Source organism: Piliocolobus tephrosceles, chromosome 15 (assembly GCF_002776525.5).
Source record: "Piliocolobus tephrosceles isolate RC106 chromosome 15, ASM277652v3, whole genome shotgun sequence".
Classification (NCBI taxonomy): domain Eukaryota; kingdom Metazoa; phylum Chordata; class Mammalia; order Primates; family Cercopithecidae; genus Piliocolobus; species Piliocolobus tephrosceles.
The window spans coordinates 9,692,002-9,711,466 of record NC_045448.1 but is presented as its reverse complement, the minus strand read 5'-3'; the positions used below and the strand labels follow the sequence as shown (position 1 = coordinate 9,711,466).

The 19,465-nt window shown below is 41.0% G+C and overlaps 1 protein-coding gene across 1 annotated transcript in view; it reads right to left on the bottom strand.

Moving 5' to 3' along the window:
• Window positions 1-2,813: 2,813 nt before the first annotated feature.
• Window positions 2,814-19,465, bottom strand: part of TAF1B (TATA-box binding protein associated factor, RNA polymerase I subunit B) — an 83,245-nt gene continuing 66,593 nt past the window's right edge. The window contains exons 13-15 of the mRNA XM_023199157.3: window positions 15,851-15,921; window positions 15,151-15,373; window positions 2,814-3,301 (exon numbers count right to left, since the gene is read on the bottom strand). Of these exons, the coding sequence (XP_023054925.1) occupies window positions 3,100-3,301; window positions 15,151-15,373; window positions 15,851-15,921 (496 nt within the window). The 3' untranslated portion in view covers window positions 2,814-3,099. The remainder of the gene's footprint in view (window positions 3,302-15,150; window positions 15,374-15,850; window positions 15,922-19,465) is intronic.

Genomic DNA, 19,465 nt, shown 5'->3' with positions numbered 1-19,465 from the left:
GGCTAGATTTTTTTGTATTTTTTGGTAGAGACGGGGTTTCACCGTGTTAGCCAGGATGGTCTCGATCTCCTGACCTTGTGATCCACCTGTCTCGGCCTCCCAAAGTGCTGGGATTACAGGCTTGAGCCACTGCGCCCGGCCAAAAATACAACTCTTAATACACAACTATAAAATGCAGAGTCACCAAGAAAATAAAATCACTATAGTTATCGTACCAACCAGAAATTACCACTATTGCTATATCATTCCAGAAAGTTTTTTTTCATGTATATATAAAGGGAGTTTTATTATTTTGTTTTTGTAAAAACTTGAACTATTTATTAATTCTTAACATTTTTAAATCAAAATTCTACATGTGCATTTCTAATGAGTGCCCAGGTAATGCTGATGTCGCTGGTCCAGGGACTACACTTTGAGAATCAATGTGATAATCAAGAAATGTCTATTGAATCAAATTTACTAAAATATTCACAAACCTTTCTCCACCCGAAGGATGTGAATGAAGGGGAGACGGAGACTGTTAAAGCTATACGCAGTCTGCAGGTGACTTTTTTTTAATGTGGTTTGGAATCTAGAGCCTGAGACCTGGACCCAAATCTCACCACAGCTTTGTGCTGGCTGAGCACCCTGTATATAATTTAAATCATTGTATAAGTCTCATTATTAAAAGTTGCAAAAATTAGGCTGCGTGTGGTGGTTCAAGCCTGTAATTCCAACACTTTGGGAGGCTGAGGGGGGTGGATCACGAGGTCAGAAGATGGAGACCATCCTGGCTAATGTGGTGAAACCCTGTCTCTACTGAAAATTCAAAAATTAGCCAGGCGTGGTGGCAGGTGCCTGTAGTCCCAGCTACTCGGGAGGCTGAGGCAGGAGAATGGCGTGAAACCGGGAGGCGGAGCTTGCAGTGAGCTGAGATGGCGCCATTGCACTGTACGCTGGGCGACAGGGCAAGACTCCGTTAAAAAAAAAAAAAAAAGTTGCAAAAATTAAAAAATATTAAAAGTTGTAGTCAGCCAGGCGTGGTGGCTCACACCTGTAATCCCAGCACTTTGGGAGGCTGAGGCAGGAGGATCACTTGAGCCGAGAAGTTCAAGACTAGCCTAGGCAACATAGTGAGACTTCTGTCTCTACAAAAGACAAAAAATTTAGCTGGATATGGTGGCACATGCCCGTGGTCTCAGCTACTCAGGCTCAGGAGCATTTGAGCCGGGGAGTCAAAGCTGCAGTGAGCCAAGGTCACGCCACTGCACTCCAGCCTGGGTGACACAGCAAGACCCTGTCTCAAAAAAAAAAAAAAAAAAAAAAGAAAAGAAAAGAAAAAAGAAAACCTTACAATAAGTGAAACAGGTAGAGAGTAACAAAATATATTCAATTCAGAATGAACTCTCTAACCACTGCCCACATCCCCACTACAGTGTACCCGTCAGAATAGTCAGTGATACTTCCATGATATAGGTTGGATCACATTATTCTTTTGTTTAAAAATTTCTAATTGTTTCCTGTAACATTTGAGATAAAAGCCAACCATGGTAAGGTCATCCTTCCCATGACCTCAGAGCAACCTCTACCATCCCATCTGCCCATCTGCTCTCCCTCTCCCCTTCAGCCACACTGCTCCAGCCACTCTGCACAGCTTGCCAGTCCTTGACTGCACCCAGCATGCCCCTGCTCACAGCCTCTGCACGTCCTTCCTCTGCCTGTGCTGATCTCCCCCTGGATGGGCCGCACGGCTCACGGCTGCTCGCACTACTGTGTTCCATGCAAGTTGGTCTCTGCTCTAATGCCACCGCCCGAGAGGATCCTCCCTCAGCCGCCCTTTATAAAATGGCCTACCTTATCATTTATGTTTTCTTGCTTTTTCTTCATTGTACTGAGTTCCCCAAAACATTATATATATATTTTACTATCAGCCTCCACCCATTTGGAACCTACGATCTCTAAAGGTGGGGGTCTCGTTCAGTGCTGTATCCCCAGTGCTTAGAGCGTGTCTGGAACACAGGAGTAGCTATCTGTCGCATGCATAAATGAACTCAGAACAAGAATGCCTGATTTTCCAATGTCCTTACCAGGTTTTATACATCTTTATAATCTTTGCCAATCCAATATGTGGGAAACAGTATTCGCTTCAATTTGTATTTCTTGAGTATGAGTGAGGTCGAGCATCCTATCATGTTTTTTGGCTTGACCTTCAGAAAACTAATTTTTCTTTCTTTTTTTTTTTTTTTAGAAAACTAATTTTTCATATCCCTTATTCAGTTTGCTTTTTTCCTTTTGCTTTGCAAGAGCTATTGACACATTAAAGAAATTACTCCTTTGTCCATCATATGCTGCAAAAATTGACTATGCCATTCCAAGAGCAAAACATTCATACTTGTTTTCTACTAATACTTTTATATTTTTAAATATGAAAGATTATGTTTAGATCTTTGATCCATCTGGGATTTACTCTGGGGTGTAAAGAATAAGGAAGGGATCTACTTTAAAAAATAAATTTAGCTTTAAAATACAATGAGTATACATTTCTGGATACAACTATACAATTTACTGGCCGGGCACGGTGGCTCACACCTATAATCCCAGCACTTTGGGAGGCCAAGGTGGATGGATCACGAGGTCAGGAAATCAAGACCATCCTGGCTAAAATGGTGAAACCCTGTCTCTACTAAAAACAAACAAAAAAATCAGCGTGGCGGCAGGCACCTGTAGTCCCAGCTACTTGGGGGGCTGAGGCAGGAGAATGGCATGAACCTGGGAGGTGGAGCTTGCAGTGAGCCGAGATCGCGTCACTGCACTCCAGCATGGGTGAAGAGCAAGACTCTGTCCCAAAAAAAAAAAAATTAAATAAATATATACAATTACATAATTTACTGTTGTTTTAACTTTCTCTTAGAATATTCATACTCTGAAAAATAAAATCAAACAAAGCTCACCTGCTTTATATATACAATTTTCTAAGCACACTTGACATATATGTAAATATGTGTCAGAGCATATACATATATATGCAGTATTTTCCACAATTCTCTGGAATGTTATATTAAAATCTGATGTTACTATCAATATTAAAATATTTTTCCAGAAAGTTTCTATTTCATTTTCTCAATGTCGTCTCGCTTTCTTGGATCTTGATTTCTTTTTTGTTACACTATATTTTTTCTCGAAAAGTTTCTTCTCAACTAAGCTCACTTCTTCATGGAGAAGGGAAGTCTTTATTCTGAGCAGGAAGGAGAAGAGATTTAGTATAAACTGATAACTCAGAGAATAATTTGATTCTTCATAGGTTGTCACGTGTGTACAATAGCTAGAAGGGAAAAAGAAAAAAGAATTTCTCTTTAGATGGTAACCAAGAAAGGCACACACTAACCCCTGAACATCTCCCCAAATAACTTAACAAATATATATGGTTAGGCTTAAAACAGGACCCTGAGCTGGAAGGAAACCTGGAAGAATTTGGTAACTCCTTAACTGCACAAAGGAAAACATGTTCACACTGTCCATGGCCACCACACAAGGGCCACAGGTGGTGCCAGGAGCTGCTCCTTCAACTCTCTGCTCAAAGTTTCTTCAGTCCAGACGGGGCACCACTCCACCTTCTTACCATGGTCAAGGCAAACAAAAGCACACAGGGAGAGATTCTGAACATATTTCTAAAACAAACTAAAGAAAACAAATAATCCCCGACTTCCACCCAACATAAGACACTAGACTTTATAACGTAGCTTGCAATACTACATGTACTGTGAGAGAAGAGTTTACCAAGCAATTTCCCTTATTTTAAAATAGTAAAGCCTTCTGTTCCAAGATGGCCAAATAGGAACAGCTATGGTCTGCAGCTCCCAGCATGATCGATGCAGAAGACAGGTGATTTCTGCATTTCCAACTGAGGTACCCAGTTCATCTCATTGGGACTGGTTGGAGAGTGGGTGCAGCCCATGGAGGGCAAGCCGAATCAGGGTGGGGCATTGTCTCACCTGGGAAGGGATTTCCCTTTCCTAGCCAAGGGAAGCTGTGACAGACTACACCTGGAAAATAAGGACACTCCCGCCCAAATACTGCGTTTTTCCAACAGTCTTATCAAACAGCACATCAGGAGATTATATCCTGAGCCTGGCTCAGCTGGTCCCTCGCCCATGGAGCCTTGCTCACTGCTAGTGCAGCAGTCTGAGATCAACCTGTGAGGCAGCAGCCTGGCAGCGAGAGGGGCATCCGCTATTGCTGAGGCTTAAGTAGGTAAACAAAGCAGCTAGGAAGCTTGAACTGGGCAGAGCCCACCGCAGCTCAGCAAGGCCTGCTGCCTCTGTAAACTCCACCTCTGGGGGCAGCGCATAGCTGAACAAAAGACAGCAGAAACTTCTGCAGACTTAAATGTCCCTGTCTGACAGCTCTGAAGAAAGCAGTGGTTCTCCCAGCATGGCATTTGAGCTCTGAGGACAGACAGACTGCCTCCTCAAGTGGGTCCCTGACCCCCATGTAGCCTAACTGTGAGACACCTCCCAGCAGGGGCCAACCGACACCTCATACAGGTGGGTGCCCCTCTGGGACAAAGCTTCCAGAGGAAGGATCAGGCAGCAGTATTTGCTGTTCTGCAGTCTCTGCTGGTGATACCCAGGCAAACAGGGTCTGGAGTGGACCTCCAGCAAACTCCACCAGACCTGCAGCGGAGGGACTTGACTGTTAGAAGGAAAACTAACAGAAAGGAATAGCATCAACATCAACAAAAAGGACATCCACACCAAAACCCCATCTGTAGGTCACCAACGTCAAAGACCAAAGGTAGATAAAACCACAAAGATGGGGAGAAACCAGAGCAGAAAAGCTGAAAATTCTAAAAACCAGAGCCCCTCCTCTCCTCCAAAGGATTGCAGCTCCTTGCCAGCAATGGAGCAAAGCTGGACGGAGAATGACTTTGACGAGCTGACAGAAGTAGGCTTCAGAAGGTCGGTAATAACAAACTTCTCTGAGCTAAAGGAGGATGTTCGAACCCATCGCAAGGAAGCTAAAAACCTTGAAAAAGGATTAGACAAATGGCTACCTAGAATACACAGTGCAGAGAAGACCTTAAAAGACCTGATGGAGCTGAAAACCACGGCACGAGAACTACGTGATGCATGCACAAGCTTCAGTAGCCGATTCGATCCAGTGGAAGAAAGAGTGTCAGTGATTGAAGATCAAATTAATGAAATAAAGTGAGAAGAGAAGTTTAGAGAAAAAAGAGCAAAAAGAAACAAAGCCTCCAAGAAATATGGGACTATGTGAAAAGACCAAATCTACGTTTGATTAGTGTACCTGAAAGTGACAGGGAGAATTCAGGAAATACAGAGAACACCACTCCTTGAGAAGAGCAACCCCAAGACACATAATTGTCAGATTCACCAAGGCTGAAATGAAGGAAAAAACGTTAAGGGCAGCCAGAGAGAAAGGTCAGGTTACCCAAAAAGGGAAGCCCATCAGACTAACAGTGAATCTCTCGGCAGAAACTCTACAAGCCAGAAAAGAGTGGGGGCCAATATTCAACATTCTTAAAGAAAAGAATTTTCAAACCAGAATTTCATATCCAGCCAAACTAAGCTTCATAAGTGAAGGATAAATAAAATCCTTTACAGACAAGCAAATGCTGAGAGATTTTGTCACCACCAGGCCTGCCTCACAAAAACTCCTGAAGGAAACACTAAACACAGAAAGGAACAACCGGTACCAGCCACTGCAAAAACATGCCAAAATGTAAAGACCATCGATGCTAGGAAGAAACTGCATCAACTAACACGCAAAATAACCAGCTAACATATAATGACATGATCAAATTCACACATAACAATATTAACCTTAAATGTAAATGGGCTAAGTGCCCCAATTAAAAGACACAGACTGGCAAACTGGATAGAGTCAAGACCCATCAGTGTGCTGTATTCAGGAGACCCATCTCATGTGCAGAGACACACATAGCCTCAAATAAACGGATGGAGGAAGATCTACCAAGCAAATGAAAAGCAAAAATAGCATGGGTTGCAATCCTATTCTCTGTTAAAACAGGCTTTAAAACAACAAAGACCAAGAGAGACAAAGAAGGCCATTACATAATGGTAAAGGGATCGATTCAACAAGAAGAGCTAACTATCCTAAATATATATGCACCCAATACAGGAGCACCCAGATTCATAAAGCAAGTCCTTAGAGACTTACGAAGAGACTTAGACTCCCATACAATAATAATGAGAGACTTTAACACTCCACTGTCAATATTAGACAGATTAATGAGACAGAAGGTTAACAAGGATATCCAGGACTTGAACTCAGCTCTGCACCAAGTGGACCTAATAGACATCTACAGAACTCTCCACCGCAAATCAACAGAATATACATTCTTCTCAGCACCACATTGCACTTACTCCAAAGTTGACCACACAGTTGGAAGTAAAGCACTCCTCAGCAAATGTAAAAGAACAGAAATCACAACAAACTCTCTCAGACCACAGTGCAATCAAATTAGAACTCAGGACTAAGAAACTCACTCAAAACCACACAACTACTTGGAAATTGAACAACCTGCTCCTGAGTTACTACTGAGTAAATAACGAAATGAAGGCAGAAATAAAGATGTTCTTTGAAACCAGTAAGAACAAAGACACAACGTACCAGAATCTCTGGGACACATTTAAAGCAGTGTGTAGAGGGAAATTTATAGCACTAAATGCCCACAAGAGGAAGCAGGAGAGATCTAAAATTGACACCCTAACATCACAATTAAAAGAACTAGAGAAGCAAGAGCAAACACATTCAAAAGCTGGCAGAAGATAACTAAGATCAGAGCAGAACTGAAGGAGATAGAGACACAAAAATCAAAAAACCCTTAAAAAAAAAAAATCAATGAATCTAGGAGCTGGTTTTTTGAAAAGATCACCAAAATTGACAGACCGCTAGCAAGACTAATAAATAAGAAAAGAGAAAAGAATCAAACAGATGCAATGATAAAGGGGTATCACCACCGATTCCACAGAAATACAAACTACCATCAGCGAATAATATAAACACCTTTATGCAAATAAACTAGAACATCTAGAAGAAATGGATAAATTCCCGGACACATACACCCTTCCAAGACTAAACCAGGAAGAAGTTGAATCTCTGAATAGACCAAAAACAGGCTCTGAAATTGAGGCAATAATTAATAGGCTATCAACCAAAAAAAGTCCAGGACCAGACGGATTCACAGCTAAATTCTATCAGAGGTACAAAGAGGAGCTGGTACGATTCCTTCTGAAACTATTCCAATCAATAGAAAAAAGGGAGAATCCTCCCTAACTCATTTTATGAGGCCAGCATCATCACGATACCAAAGCCTGGAAGAGACACAACAACAAAAAAGAGAATTTTAGATCAATATCCTTGATTAACATCGATGCAAAAATCCTCAATAAAATACTGGAAAACTGAATCCAGCAGCACATCAAAAAGCTTATCCGCCGCGTTCAAGTTGGCTTCATCCCTGGGATGCAAGGCTGGTTCAACATACGCAAATCAATAAACATAATCCATCACATAAACAGAACCAACGACAAAACCATATGATTATCTCAACAGATGCAGTAAAGGCCTTCGACAAAATTCAACAGCCCTTCATGCAAAAAATTCTCAGTAAACTAGGTATTGATGGAACGTATCTCAAAACAGTAAGAGCTATTTATGAGAAACCCACAGCCAATATCATACTGAATGGGCAAAAACTGGAAGCATTCCCTTTGAAAACTGGCACAAGACAGGGATGCCCTCTCTCACCACTCCTATTCAACATAGTGTTGGAAGTTCTGGCCAGGGCAATCAGGCAAGAGAAAGCAATAAAAGGTATTCAATTAGGAAAAGAAGAAGTCATATTGTCCCTGTTTGCAGATGACATGATTGTATACTCAGAAAACCCCATCGTCTCAGCCCAAAATCTCCTTAAGCTGATAAGCAACTTCAGCAAAGTCTTAGGATACAAAATCAATGTGCAAAAATCACAAGCATTCCTATACACCAATAACAAACAGCCAAATCATGAGTGAACTCCCATTCACAACTGCTACAAAAAGAATACAATACCTAGAAATCCAACTTACAAGGGATGTGAAGGATGTGAAGCACCTCTTCAAGGAGAACTACAAACCACTGCTCAATGAAATAAAAGAGGACACAAACAAATAGAAGAACATTCCACACTCATGGATAGGAAGAATCAATATCGTGAAAATGGCCATACTGCTTAAGGTAATTAATAGATTCAATGCCATTCCCATCAAGCTACCAATGATTTTCTTCACAGAATTGGAAAAAACTGAAGTTCATATGGAATCAAAAAAGAGCCCGCAGTGCCAAAACAATCCTAAGCAAAAAGAACAAAGCTGGGGGCATTATGCTACCTGACTTCAAACTATACTACAAGGCTACAATAACCAAAACAACACGGTACTGGTGCCAAAACAGAAAAATAGACCAATGGAACAGAACAGAGGCCTCAGAAATAACACCACACATCTACAACCATCTGATCTTTGACAAAACTGACAAGAACAAGAAATGGGGAAAGGATTCCCTATTTAATAAATGGTGCTGGGAAAACTGGCTAGCCATATGTAGAAAGCTGAAACTGGATTCCTTCCTTACACCTTATACAAAAATTAATTCAAGATGGTTTAAAGACTTAAATGTTAGACCTAAAACCATAAAACCCTAGAAGAAAACCTAGGCAATACCATTCAGGACATAGGCATGGGCAAGGACTTCATGTCTAAAACACCAAAAGCAATGGCAACAAAAACCAATAGACAAATGGGATCTAATTAAACTAAAGAGCTTCTGCACAGCAAAAGAAACTACCATCAGAATGAACAACCTACAGAATGGGAGAAATTGTTTTCAATCTACCCACCTGACAAAGGGCTAATATCCAGAATCTACAAAGAACTTAAATAAATTTACAAGAAAAAAACAACCCCATCAAAAAGTGAGTAAATGATATGAACAGACACTTCTCAAAAGAAGACATTTATGCAGCCAACAGACACATGAAAATCACTGATCATCAGAGAAATGCAAATCAAAACCACAATGAGATACCATCTCACACCAGCTAGAATGGCGATCATTAAAGTCAGGAAACAACAGATGCTGGAGAGGATGTGGAGAAACAGGAACGCTTTTACACTGTTGGTGGGAGTGTAAACTAGTTCAACCATTGTGGAAAACAATGTGGCAATTCCTCAAGGATCTAGAACTAGAAATACCATTTGAGCCAGTGATCCCATTACTGGGAATATACCCAAAGGATTATAAATCATGCTACTACAAAGACACATGCACACATATGTTTGCTGTGGCACTATTCACAATAGCAAAGACTTGGAACCAACCCAAATGTCCTTCAATGTTAGACTGGATTAAGAAAATGTGGCACATATATACCATGGAATACTATGCAGCCATAAAAAAGGATGAGTTCATGTCCTTTGCAGGGACATGGATGAAGCTAAAACAGCCAACTATCACAAGGACAGAAAACCATACAGCACATGTTCTCACTCATAAGCGGGAATTGAACAATGAGACACATGGACACGGGGCGGGGAACATCACACACTAGGGTCTGTCATGGGGTGGGGCGCAAGGGGAGGGATAACATTAGGAGAAATACCCAACGTAAATGACCAGTTGATGGGTGCAGCAAACCAACATGGCACACAGATACCTATGTAACAAACCTGTACATTGTGCACATGTACCCTAGAACTTAAAGCATAAAAAAAAAAAAAAGTTAAACCTGAATCTGATCAAATCTCTAACTAATGCTAATTGCCAATCTCATTTTTTTTTTTTTTTTGAGATAGTCTCACCCCGCTGACTGCAACCTCTGCCTTCCGGATTCAAGCGATTCTCCTGCCTCAGCCTCCCAAGTAGCTGGGACTACAGGCATGCACCACCATGCCTAGCTAATTTTTGTATTTTTAGTAGAAACGGGGTTTCACCATGTTGGCCAGTCTGGTCTCGAACTCCTGACCTCAGGTGATCCACCCACCTCGGCCTCCCAAAGTGTTGAGATTACAGGCACGAGCTACCGCACCCGGCCATAACTGCCAATCTCAAACTCTAACTACACCAACATATAGGCTATCCAGGGACAGAGGAAGAGGTTAAATGGTATCACATGGCACTGTCTATATGCAAAATCCGGACTATGAGAAATTGTATGGGACACATGACCAGGATTACTCAATAAGTACACTGTAAGAAGAAAAAAGAGAGATAAAGAGGGGGATCCTGAAGAACTGAAACACTTACAAGCCATGTCAACCACTTGCAATATATGGGCCTGGTTTGGATTCTGAGTTAAACTCATTTAAAAAATTATATGACAATTGGGAAAATCTAACCACTGACTGCATGTTGGATAATATTAAGAAATTACTATTAATTTTTCATATCTGATTAATGGTATTACAGTTTTACTTTAAAAAATATGATGTTTGAGATCTGCTTCTAAATAATGGGGGGTAGAGGGGTAGAGTAAGCTGGAGCCTGGGTGAAGCAAGTCTTGCCAGGTCACAGTTGCTGAGGTTGGGTGACAGAGACAGGGGGGTTCTTTTTTTTTTTTTGAGACGGAGTCTGGCTCTGTCGCCCAGGCTGGAGTGCAGTGGCCAGATCTCAGCTCACTACAAGCTCCGCCACCGGGGTTACGCCATTCTCCTGCCTCAGCCTCCCGAGTAGCTGGGACTACAGGCGCCCGCCACCTCGCCCGGCTAGTTTTTTTGTATTTTTTTAGTAGAGACGGGGTTTCACCATGTTAGCCAGGATGGTCTCGATCTCCTGACCTCGTGATCCGCCCACCTTGGCCTCCCAAAGTGCTGGGATTACAGGCTTGAGCCACCGCGCCCGGCGACAGGGGGTTTCTTTATACTACTCTACTTCTGAGTATACCAGAAATTCCCCATTATCAACTTTAAAAAGCGAGTAAAGAAATAACATATAGAAGCTATAAACATTGAGATATTATGACTTACATAACATATATGGCCCTAAATTCCTTAATGTCTGTGTTTGCACTGCAAAACTCTGCCACTTGTCTGGGCACAGTGGCTCATGCCTGTCATCCCAGCACTTTGGAAGGCCAAGGCGGGCAGATCACAAGATCAGGAGTTTGAGACCAGCCTGACCAACATGATGAAACCTGTCTCTACTAAAAATACAAAAATTAGCCAGGGGTGGTAGCGCATGTCTGTAGTAGCAGGCACTCGGGAGGCTGAGGCACAAAAATTGTTTGAACCGGGGAGGTTGCAGTGAGCCAAGACTGTGTCACTGCACTCCAGCCTGGGTGACAGAACGAGCTTCTGTCTCAAAAAAACAAACACCCCAAAACAAAAAACCCCAAAACCAATCAACCAACCAAACAAAACCCTCTGCCACCCATCAGCTGTGACTATGGATTCTCTCATCTGTAAAACAGAAAAAAAATAACAGTACCCACGCTTTTTTTTTTTTTTTTTTTGAGATGGAGTCTCACTCTGTCACCCAGGCTGGAGTGCAGTGGCAGAATCTCGGTTTACTGCAAGCTCTGCCTCCCGGGTTCACGCCATTCTCCTGCTTCGGCTTCCCGAGTAGCTGGGACTACAGGCACCCGCCACTACGCCCGGCTAATATTTTGTATGTTTAGTAGAGACGGGGTTTCACCATGTTAGCCAGGATGGTCTCGATCTCCTGACCTCGTAATCTGCCCGCCTCGGCCTTCCAAAGTGCTGGGATTACAGGCGTGAGCCACTGCGCCTGGCCAACAGTACTTACACTTGACAGAGTAGACAAGATTAAATAAGAACGTATATTAAGGCTGGGTGCGGTGGCTCAAGCCTGTAATCCCAGCACTTTGGGAGGCCGAGACGGGCGCATCACGAGGTCAGGAGATCGAGACCATCCTGGCTAACACGGTGAAACCCCCATCTCTGCTAAAAAAAATACAAAAAAAGTAGCCGGGCGAGGTGGTGGGCGCCTGCAGTCCCAGCTACTCGGGAGGCTGAGGCAGGAGAATGGCGTGAACCCGGGAGGCGGAGCTTGCAGTGAGCTGAGATCCGGCCACTGCACTCCAGCCTGGGCGACAGAGCGATACTCTGTCTCAAAAAAAAAAAAACAAAAAACAAAACAAAAAAAGAATGTATATTAAACACTTAACCCAATTCTTGGCACACAGCAAGGGCTCAAAAATGTTCACTTCCTCTATAGTCCTTTAAAATTAATTCTTTTGTATTTACTCAAAATCTTAAGGCTATTTTAATACTATACAGTAAACCCAATGCCTTATTACTAGTAGGAAATACAAAGGCTTCAAATGTTTGTTCACTGATTGGTTTAATAAAGATAAAAAATAAACCATTTACAGTAATTCTCACAAAAATGTTGGCCTCTTGTTTTTTTATATATATATATATATATATATTTTTTTTTTTTTTTCCCGAGACGGAGTCTCACTCTGTCACCCAGGCTGGAGTGCAGTGGTGAGATCTCAGCTCACTGCAACTTCCATCTCCCAGGTTCAAGCGATTCTTATGCCTCAGTCTCCCAAGTAGCTGGGATTACAGGCATGCCCCTCCATACCTGGCTGATTTTTGTATTTTTAGTAGAGATGGTGATTCACCATGTTGGCCAGGCTGGTCTTGAATTCCGATCCACCCGCGTTGGCCTCTCAAAGTGCTGGGATTACAGGCATGAGCCACCACATCCGGCTTAGATATATTTTTAAGAGACAGGGTGTCACTATGCCCAGGCTGGAGTGCAGTGGCTACACACAGTCACAATCATTGCACATCACAGCCTCAAACTCCTGGCCTCAAGTGATTCTCCCACCTCAGCCTTTCAAGTCGCCGGGACTACAGACATGTGCCACCACACCTGTCTAAGCTAAGCATATGACATATTTGAGTACTTTTTTTTTTTTTTTTTGAGACTAAGTCTTGCTCTGTCACCAGGATGGAGTGCAGTGGTGCAATCTCGGCTCACGGCAACCTCCAACTCCCGAGTTCAAGTGATTGCCCTGCCTCAGCCTTCTGAGTAGCTGGGACTACAGGCATGCACCACCACGCCCGGCTAATTTTTGTATTTTAGTAGAGATGGGGTTTCACCATGTTAGCCAGGATGGTCTCAATCTCCTGACTTCGTAATCCGCCTGCCTCGGCCTCCCAAAGTGCTGGGATTACAGATATGAGCCACCCTGCCTGGCCTGAGTACTGTTTTTTCACTATAGTTTAAAAAAATAGTTAAAAATAATTTTTTAAAAATTCAAATCAAATTTTTGTGGGGCAGCCAAAGCACCTCCATTTCCTGTGGAATACAACTAAAGACCACTGCTCTGCCTCATCTATGGAACTCCCAGGGAGGTCATGGCCACCACCTACAAGAAGTCAGGTCTTCTGACCCAGCCAACTGTTAAAACAACTGGGAATAGTAAGGGCATTTCAATTCATTGAAATTGTTAACTCTGCCTCAGCTAGGAAGAATAAACAGCCTCCCACACCTGAAGTACTCTTGTGGCCTTTCTCTGCTTAGTTCCCAAGCTCTGAGTGTTTTCACAATTTTACAGTAAATGTTTTGTTTCCTCTGAACCCTCAGAAATAAGTCCTTCTGCCTAACGAAATTCTCTACATAGCTAAATATCTGCTCTCAAAAGCATCACTTTTCATTGTAACCATTTTTGATGGTTGTCTTAGAGCATATTCAGCATATTTTGGCCTTTACAATGATATTATTACAGTTGCCTGTTTTTATTGTAGAAACATTAGAAAACATGCTAATAAAACCCACCACGAAGGCACACAGCGTCTTGGGACATGCGCTGTGCTGAAGCAGGGATGTGGTCCCCTTATTTAGTGGCATGGAGCCATGAACTTCAGGCTCTGCGAATGGAGTTCTGTCTGCTTTGGATTCTGATGCTGGCTCCCCTATTGTTGTCAAAGGGTGTCATTTATGTTTGCCGTCAAGATGTCTATCAGCAGAGTGCTTCTCGGACCTCTGGTTTTGTTTCTTTGATGATGAGGAATTTGGAAATCAGACAACTCAGCCTAAGGGCAGAGTCAGGGGCTCTGAGTGAGGGGCGAAGGGGCTCTCTGAGGAAAGAGGCTGAGTTTTAGTTATAGTCTCTGTGGCATTTTTACTGCCCAGCTGAAGCCTTTTTTGCTTCCTCTGCAGTTCTAGGCTCTGGTCTAGAACAGGGAAGGTTGACAGATAAGTTTGGTGTCTACAGTCATGGTATCACTGAAACTTCATACAGTCAGAATTTAGTTTTATACTTCATGCAGAGAAAAAAAATCTCAGCATTTTCATCGCTGACTATACTAAGCTCTATGTATCACTCACTGAGTTATACTGCAGTATTAAATCTGAGATCATCCACAATCCACCCTCATGCCCTGTGAAAAAGCACAAAGGTACGGATCACGACATAAGCTGCCATGGATGCAGAACCTGAATCTAAACATGAGGAACCATCACATCCATACTGAGAAACATTGTATAACACCACTGACATTTCTGAAAAATACAGGTCAATGTCATGAAAGACAAAGAAAGGCTGAGGGACAATCTGATTAAAGGAGACCGAAGAGATAAAATCAATCAATGCCATACCTACTCCTGAACTTGATCCTGCTATAAAAGGACACTGGGGATCTAATGAGAAAACTGGAATATGGACTGTGGGTGAGATAAAAGTATCGTATCAATATTAAGTTTCCTGAGTTTGATAACTGTACTGTGGTCACTTAAGAGAATATCCTTATTTTTAGGAAATACTTAAGGAAGTATTAAGAGGTAGAAAGACATGAAAAAGGTAACTGACTCAGAGAAGTGATATGTACTAAAAAATACAGCGCATTCTCCTCATCAGCATTTACAGCCACTTCTATCGCCTGCCTGCCGCACTGCAGGTTAATTTAGCTAGAGGCAACAGTTGTGCTAATTGCCTTGCATCCTCTTGCTTGATTTTTACTACCTTTCCTAGAACTCTTACGCAAGACTCAATGTATAATTCTGATTTTCATGACTTTAAGCTCACCAGCTTCTAATTCCAACAAAAAACCTATATGGCTCTTATATAGGCAACTGCTTCAATTATATGTGACTTTTTCTAAAAGCATTGATTACCATCTGCAGAATTTCTGTGTACTAAGCCAATATAATGAATTCTTAGTTAGCAGTGATTGGCCTTTCTCTTTCAGGACTCCCTGAAGGCTGTGTCCATGGAAACACGTTCTATCAGTGTCTTCTTCAGTCCAGTTGAACTGAAAACTTGAAGGACTTTTTTTTCCAGCAGTTGCTGTTGAATCAACCAGTGTGCTAAATTGTTTCTGTAGATTCACCACCATTTCTGGAAATGGAGAAAAAAAGGAAACAAAATAACAATATTAAATTACAAATAAAGCCTGTAACTTACTTGGTAAGAATGTACCAATATTGGTTCCTTAGTTTTGGCAAATGTACCACGGTAATGTAACAGGCTAACCTTAAGAGAAAATGAAACTGGATGAGGTGCATGGGGAAAACTACTTCAAAAAGAATGTACAATCTAAAAAGAATTCTATAAGCAAAGAATTCCCAAAATCAGAACGATTTAGGATTTTAGATTTTGGCAGGAACTGAGGCTCTGTTTTGAAGAACGGCATGTTCCTGAAGTAGATTCCTGCAGAGATTTCTTGCAGAGCATGATGCTCCTTTGGATGTATACGTACCCTGGGACATTTGTTTAAAAAAAGTAAAAAACTTAAGCATTCAACATTTCAAGTCCAGATATTTAATTTTTCTACAATTGTGTTGCTACTTGGTATTAAGACAAAACCGGACTCACCTCTTTTTTTATATGCTACTGGTTTGTCGACAAACGAGTAGTAGAGTGGCTTTTCACTTTTCCACAGGTACCTGTACATGGTAAAGAAACAGCTGGAGCAGGATGGAGATGAAACGGACATAAACACATTGTCTGAAGCACTATCTGAGATTTCCGATATTTCGTTATAGTTCTGGCTTAGAATGGCTTATTGGCACATGTCTATATTGTCTATTGAACTTAGGCCCTAGAAGGAAGCACTGACCGAGAGCCCAGGCCAAGAGAATGGTGTGCTCCTCTCAAAAGCTGCCCAGATGCCGTGACATCTTGATGAAGCTATTAATTATACAAAAAACATAGAAACAGTTTCCTTCACCATAAATTTCCCTTGCTGCTCATTCTCATAAAGTGAAGCCACCTTGAAACAACTGTTCCTCATTGCCTTTGCCCCAATGCCTTTTTGCTGAGAGTTGTTAGTAGTACTTCTGAATAACTTACACAGAGTGAACAATAAATGCATCTCTCTGGCACTTGATGCCAGGAAATCTATTCTATTCCTGGCGTAAAGGAGAGGAAAAGACTGGATTCCAGGATGACACAGTCCCAATAGTCCCTGTCCTGACTCAGCCTATTCTTGCCAAAGGGAAGGGCAGCCAGGGAGTTTCCACTGTAAAATGGGGATCCTGGATTGCTCTGGCTCTTGGGGGTTTCCTCCAGGACAAACACTAAGAGCCATCTAAGGTTCCTACAGATTAGGGTGATCAGTTCTAGACTCCAAAAGGAAGTGATATGTTCTATTTCTGGTTCTAGTGGTTGTTGCTAAACTTTGCCAAGGAGACACTGCAGCTCTGGAACAAAGATAACAATGTTCATTCTTAGTCTCATTTTCATTATTTCTGTGTTCCCTAGTGCAGAGGACTTAGTAACTTATAATAATAATAATAAAAAAATCCACCTTCTTCTTGATCCCAGGCCATTTTCTTATTTTGAAAGACACTGTGGCAACAAGAAAGAGTACTGAATCAGAAGACCTGGCCCACCACTTTCTAGTGGCAGAGCTAGCAGAATTTGAACGACAAATTATGGAGGTTCTCAAAGGCAGAGACTGTCTCAGCCATCCTTATGCCCCTAGTGTTGTCAGGGAATGGTAGATAGTAGGAACTCATTTAAACATTTGTTGAAGAATAACTGGATGAATAAATGAACAAAGAAATGAATTTAGCATCTCTAAACCTCTAAACTTATCCTCTACTTTCACAGGGTTATTCTGAGGAATAAGATAATGTATATATGGGTTCTTTAAATCCTATACAATAATTATTATTTAGTACTTGACAAAGTGCCTGGCTAGCAGATACTCAAGAAATATCTGTGAACTTTCCAGAAAAAAAGATTAAAAATAGGAAGCTAGAAATACAAATATTTAAAAAATCTATAGTATCTGTAATAATTTCTCACCATTTATTTTTAATACTAGGAAGTAATACGTATAGAAAAGCACACATTTTTAACAATATTTTAGTAATATCATTTAGCAAATAATCATTTTAACCAATTTAAGAACTGATGTTTTTCAAGAATTTTTAAAAATACTTGATCAAGTCAGTAAAATCATGACTACACATAAAACAGATGTTGACTTTTTATTTTGAATTTCTGCAATGATATTAAATGTTAAGAACAGAAAGCAGTCGGGTGCGGTGGTTCATGCCTGTAATCCCAGCACTTTGGCAGGCTGAGGCGGGAGGATCGCTTGAGGTTGGGAGTTTGAGACCAGCCTGTCCAACATGGAGAAACCCCGTCTCTTTAGTAAATGCAAAATTAGCCAGGCGCGGTGGCGCATGCCTGTAATCTCAGCTACTTGGGAGGCTGAGGTTGCGGTGAGCCAAGATCGTGTCATTGCACTCCAGACTGGGCAACAAGAGTGAAACTCCGTCTCAAAAAAAAAAAAAAAAAAAAAAAAAACAAGAACAGAAAGGTAATTTTTCTAATCATTAGGTAGCAGTAGAGATGTAATTAATGTTATACAGGAGATGGTTTCCTGAAAATTATGTGAAATTAAACTTTAGTGAACCACACCACATTTAAAATATATCAGAGAGTTTGTCATTTAACGTTATGGTAAATGAGTCAGCGATTCTTTAAAATATATTTTTTGCTATTAATTTTCTTAACTAATAAAATCTCAAAGGATAAAGAAGTTCCCTAAACAGTCTAATCCCAATCCCTGGGCACACTCACTGCTAAACATTCCTTGTGAATACCTAATCTAAATAGAAATTTCTCATGCGTTTACGGTATTATGTCCTTGGGGGGCATGCTCCAAGAATGGGAAGGGTGATCTAAAATAAAACTACGCTAAGTGTTTAGAGACCTGAAATGAAAGCTTCTTCCAAAATTGACTTTACCTTGCCTGCCTTTTCTCATTACATAAAACTACAAAAAGAGACACACCACAAACCATGTTTTCCAGCTAGATGTTACCCATATACTTCTCTCGTCTGTCTGCATGTCATGTTTCCTCATTTTTAAAAATTAAGGTATAATTTACATTCAGTAAAATTTACTCTTTTCAGTGTAGTTCTGCTAGCATTGACAAACACATACAGTTGCATGTGTGTATTCACTACAATTACTATGCAGAACAATTCCATCACTCCAAAATACCTCCCACATCCCTTGACAGTCAATCCTTGATCTCAGGCAACTACTGGTCTGTGTTTCTGTCCCTATACTTTAGCCTTTTCCAGAATGTTACATAAATGGAATCAGCGTAAGTAACCTTTTGAGTCTTTCACGCAGCATAATGCATTTAAGATTCACTCATATTGCTGGATGCATCAGAAGTCTGTACTGCTAAATGGTATGCCACTGTATGGATAGAACACAGTTTATCCAGTCACCAGTTGAAGAACACGTGGCTTGTTGCCAGTTTTTGGCAATTATGAATGAAACCATTAGAAACATTCCTATGCAGATTTTTGTGTGAGCTTGTTTTCATTTCACTAGGGTAAATATCTAGGAGTGAAAAACACCGGATAACATAATAAACGTATGTTTAACTCTGAGAAACTGCCAACTTTTCAAAATAGCTGCACCATTTTGAATTCCGACACTTGGAATGATCAGTTTTTGTTTTTGTTTTGTTTTGAACCATTCTAATTGGTATATAATGATATGTCATTGTCATTTTAATTTGCATTTCCCTATTAATGATGTTAAACATCTTTTCACATGTCATCTTGGTATCATCTTTGGTAAAACATCTTTTCAAATATTTTGCCCATTTAAAAAAATGGAGTTTTATTCTTATTGCCTAATAATTCTTTACATACTCTAGATACAAATATTTTATCAGATATGTGATTTACATTTAATTTCTCCTAGTCTGTAGCTTCTTATTCTTTTAAGTGTCTTTTGTGGAGCAGAGGTTCTTACTTCTGATGAAGTTCAATTTACCAATTTTTTTTCTTTTATAGATCATGCTTTTGGTGTCACATCTAAGAAATTTCTGCCTAACCCAAAAAGTAAGGCAAAAATTAGCAGGTGAATGCAAATTAAAACCACAATGAGGTATCACTATACACCAATTAGGGGATAGAGATTTTCTGCACAGGCTTAATTTTTCTCCATGTT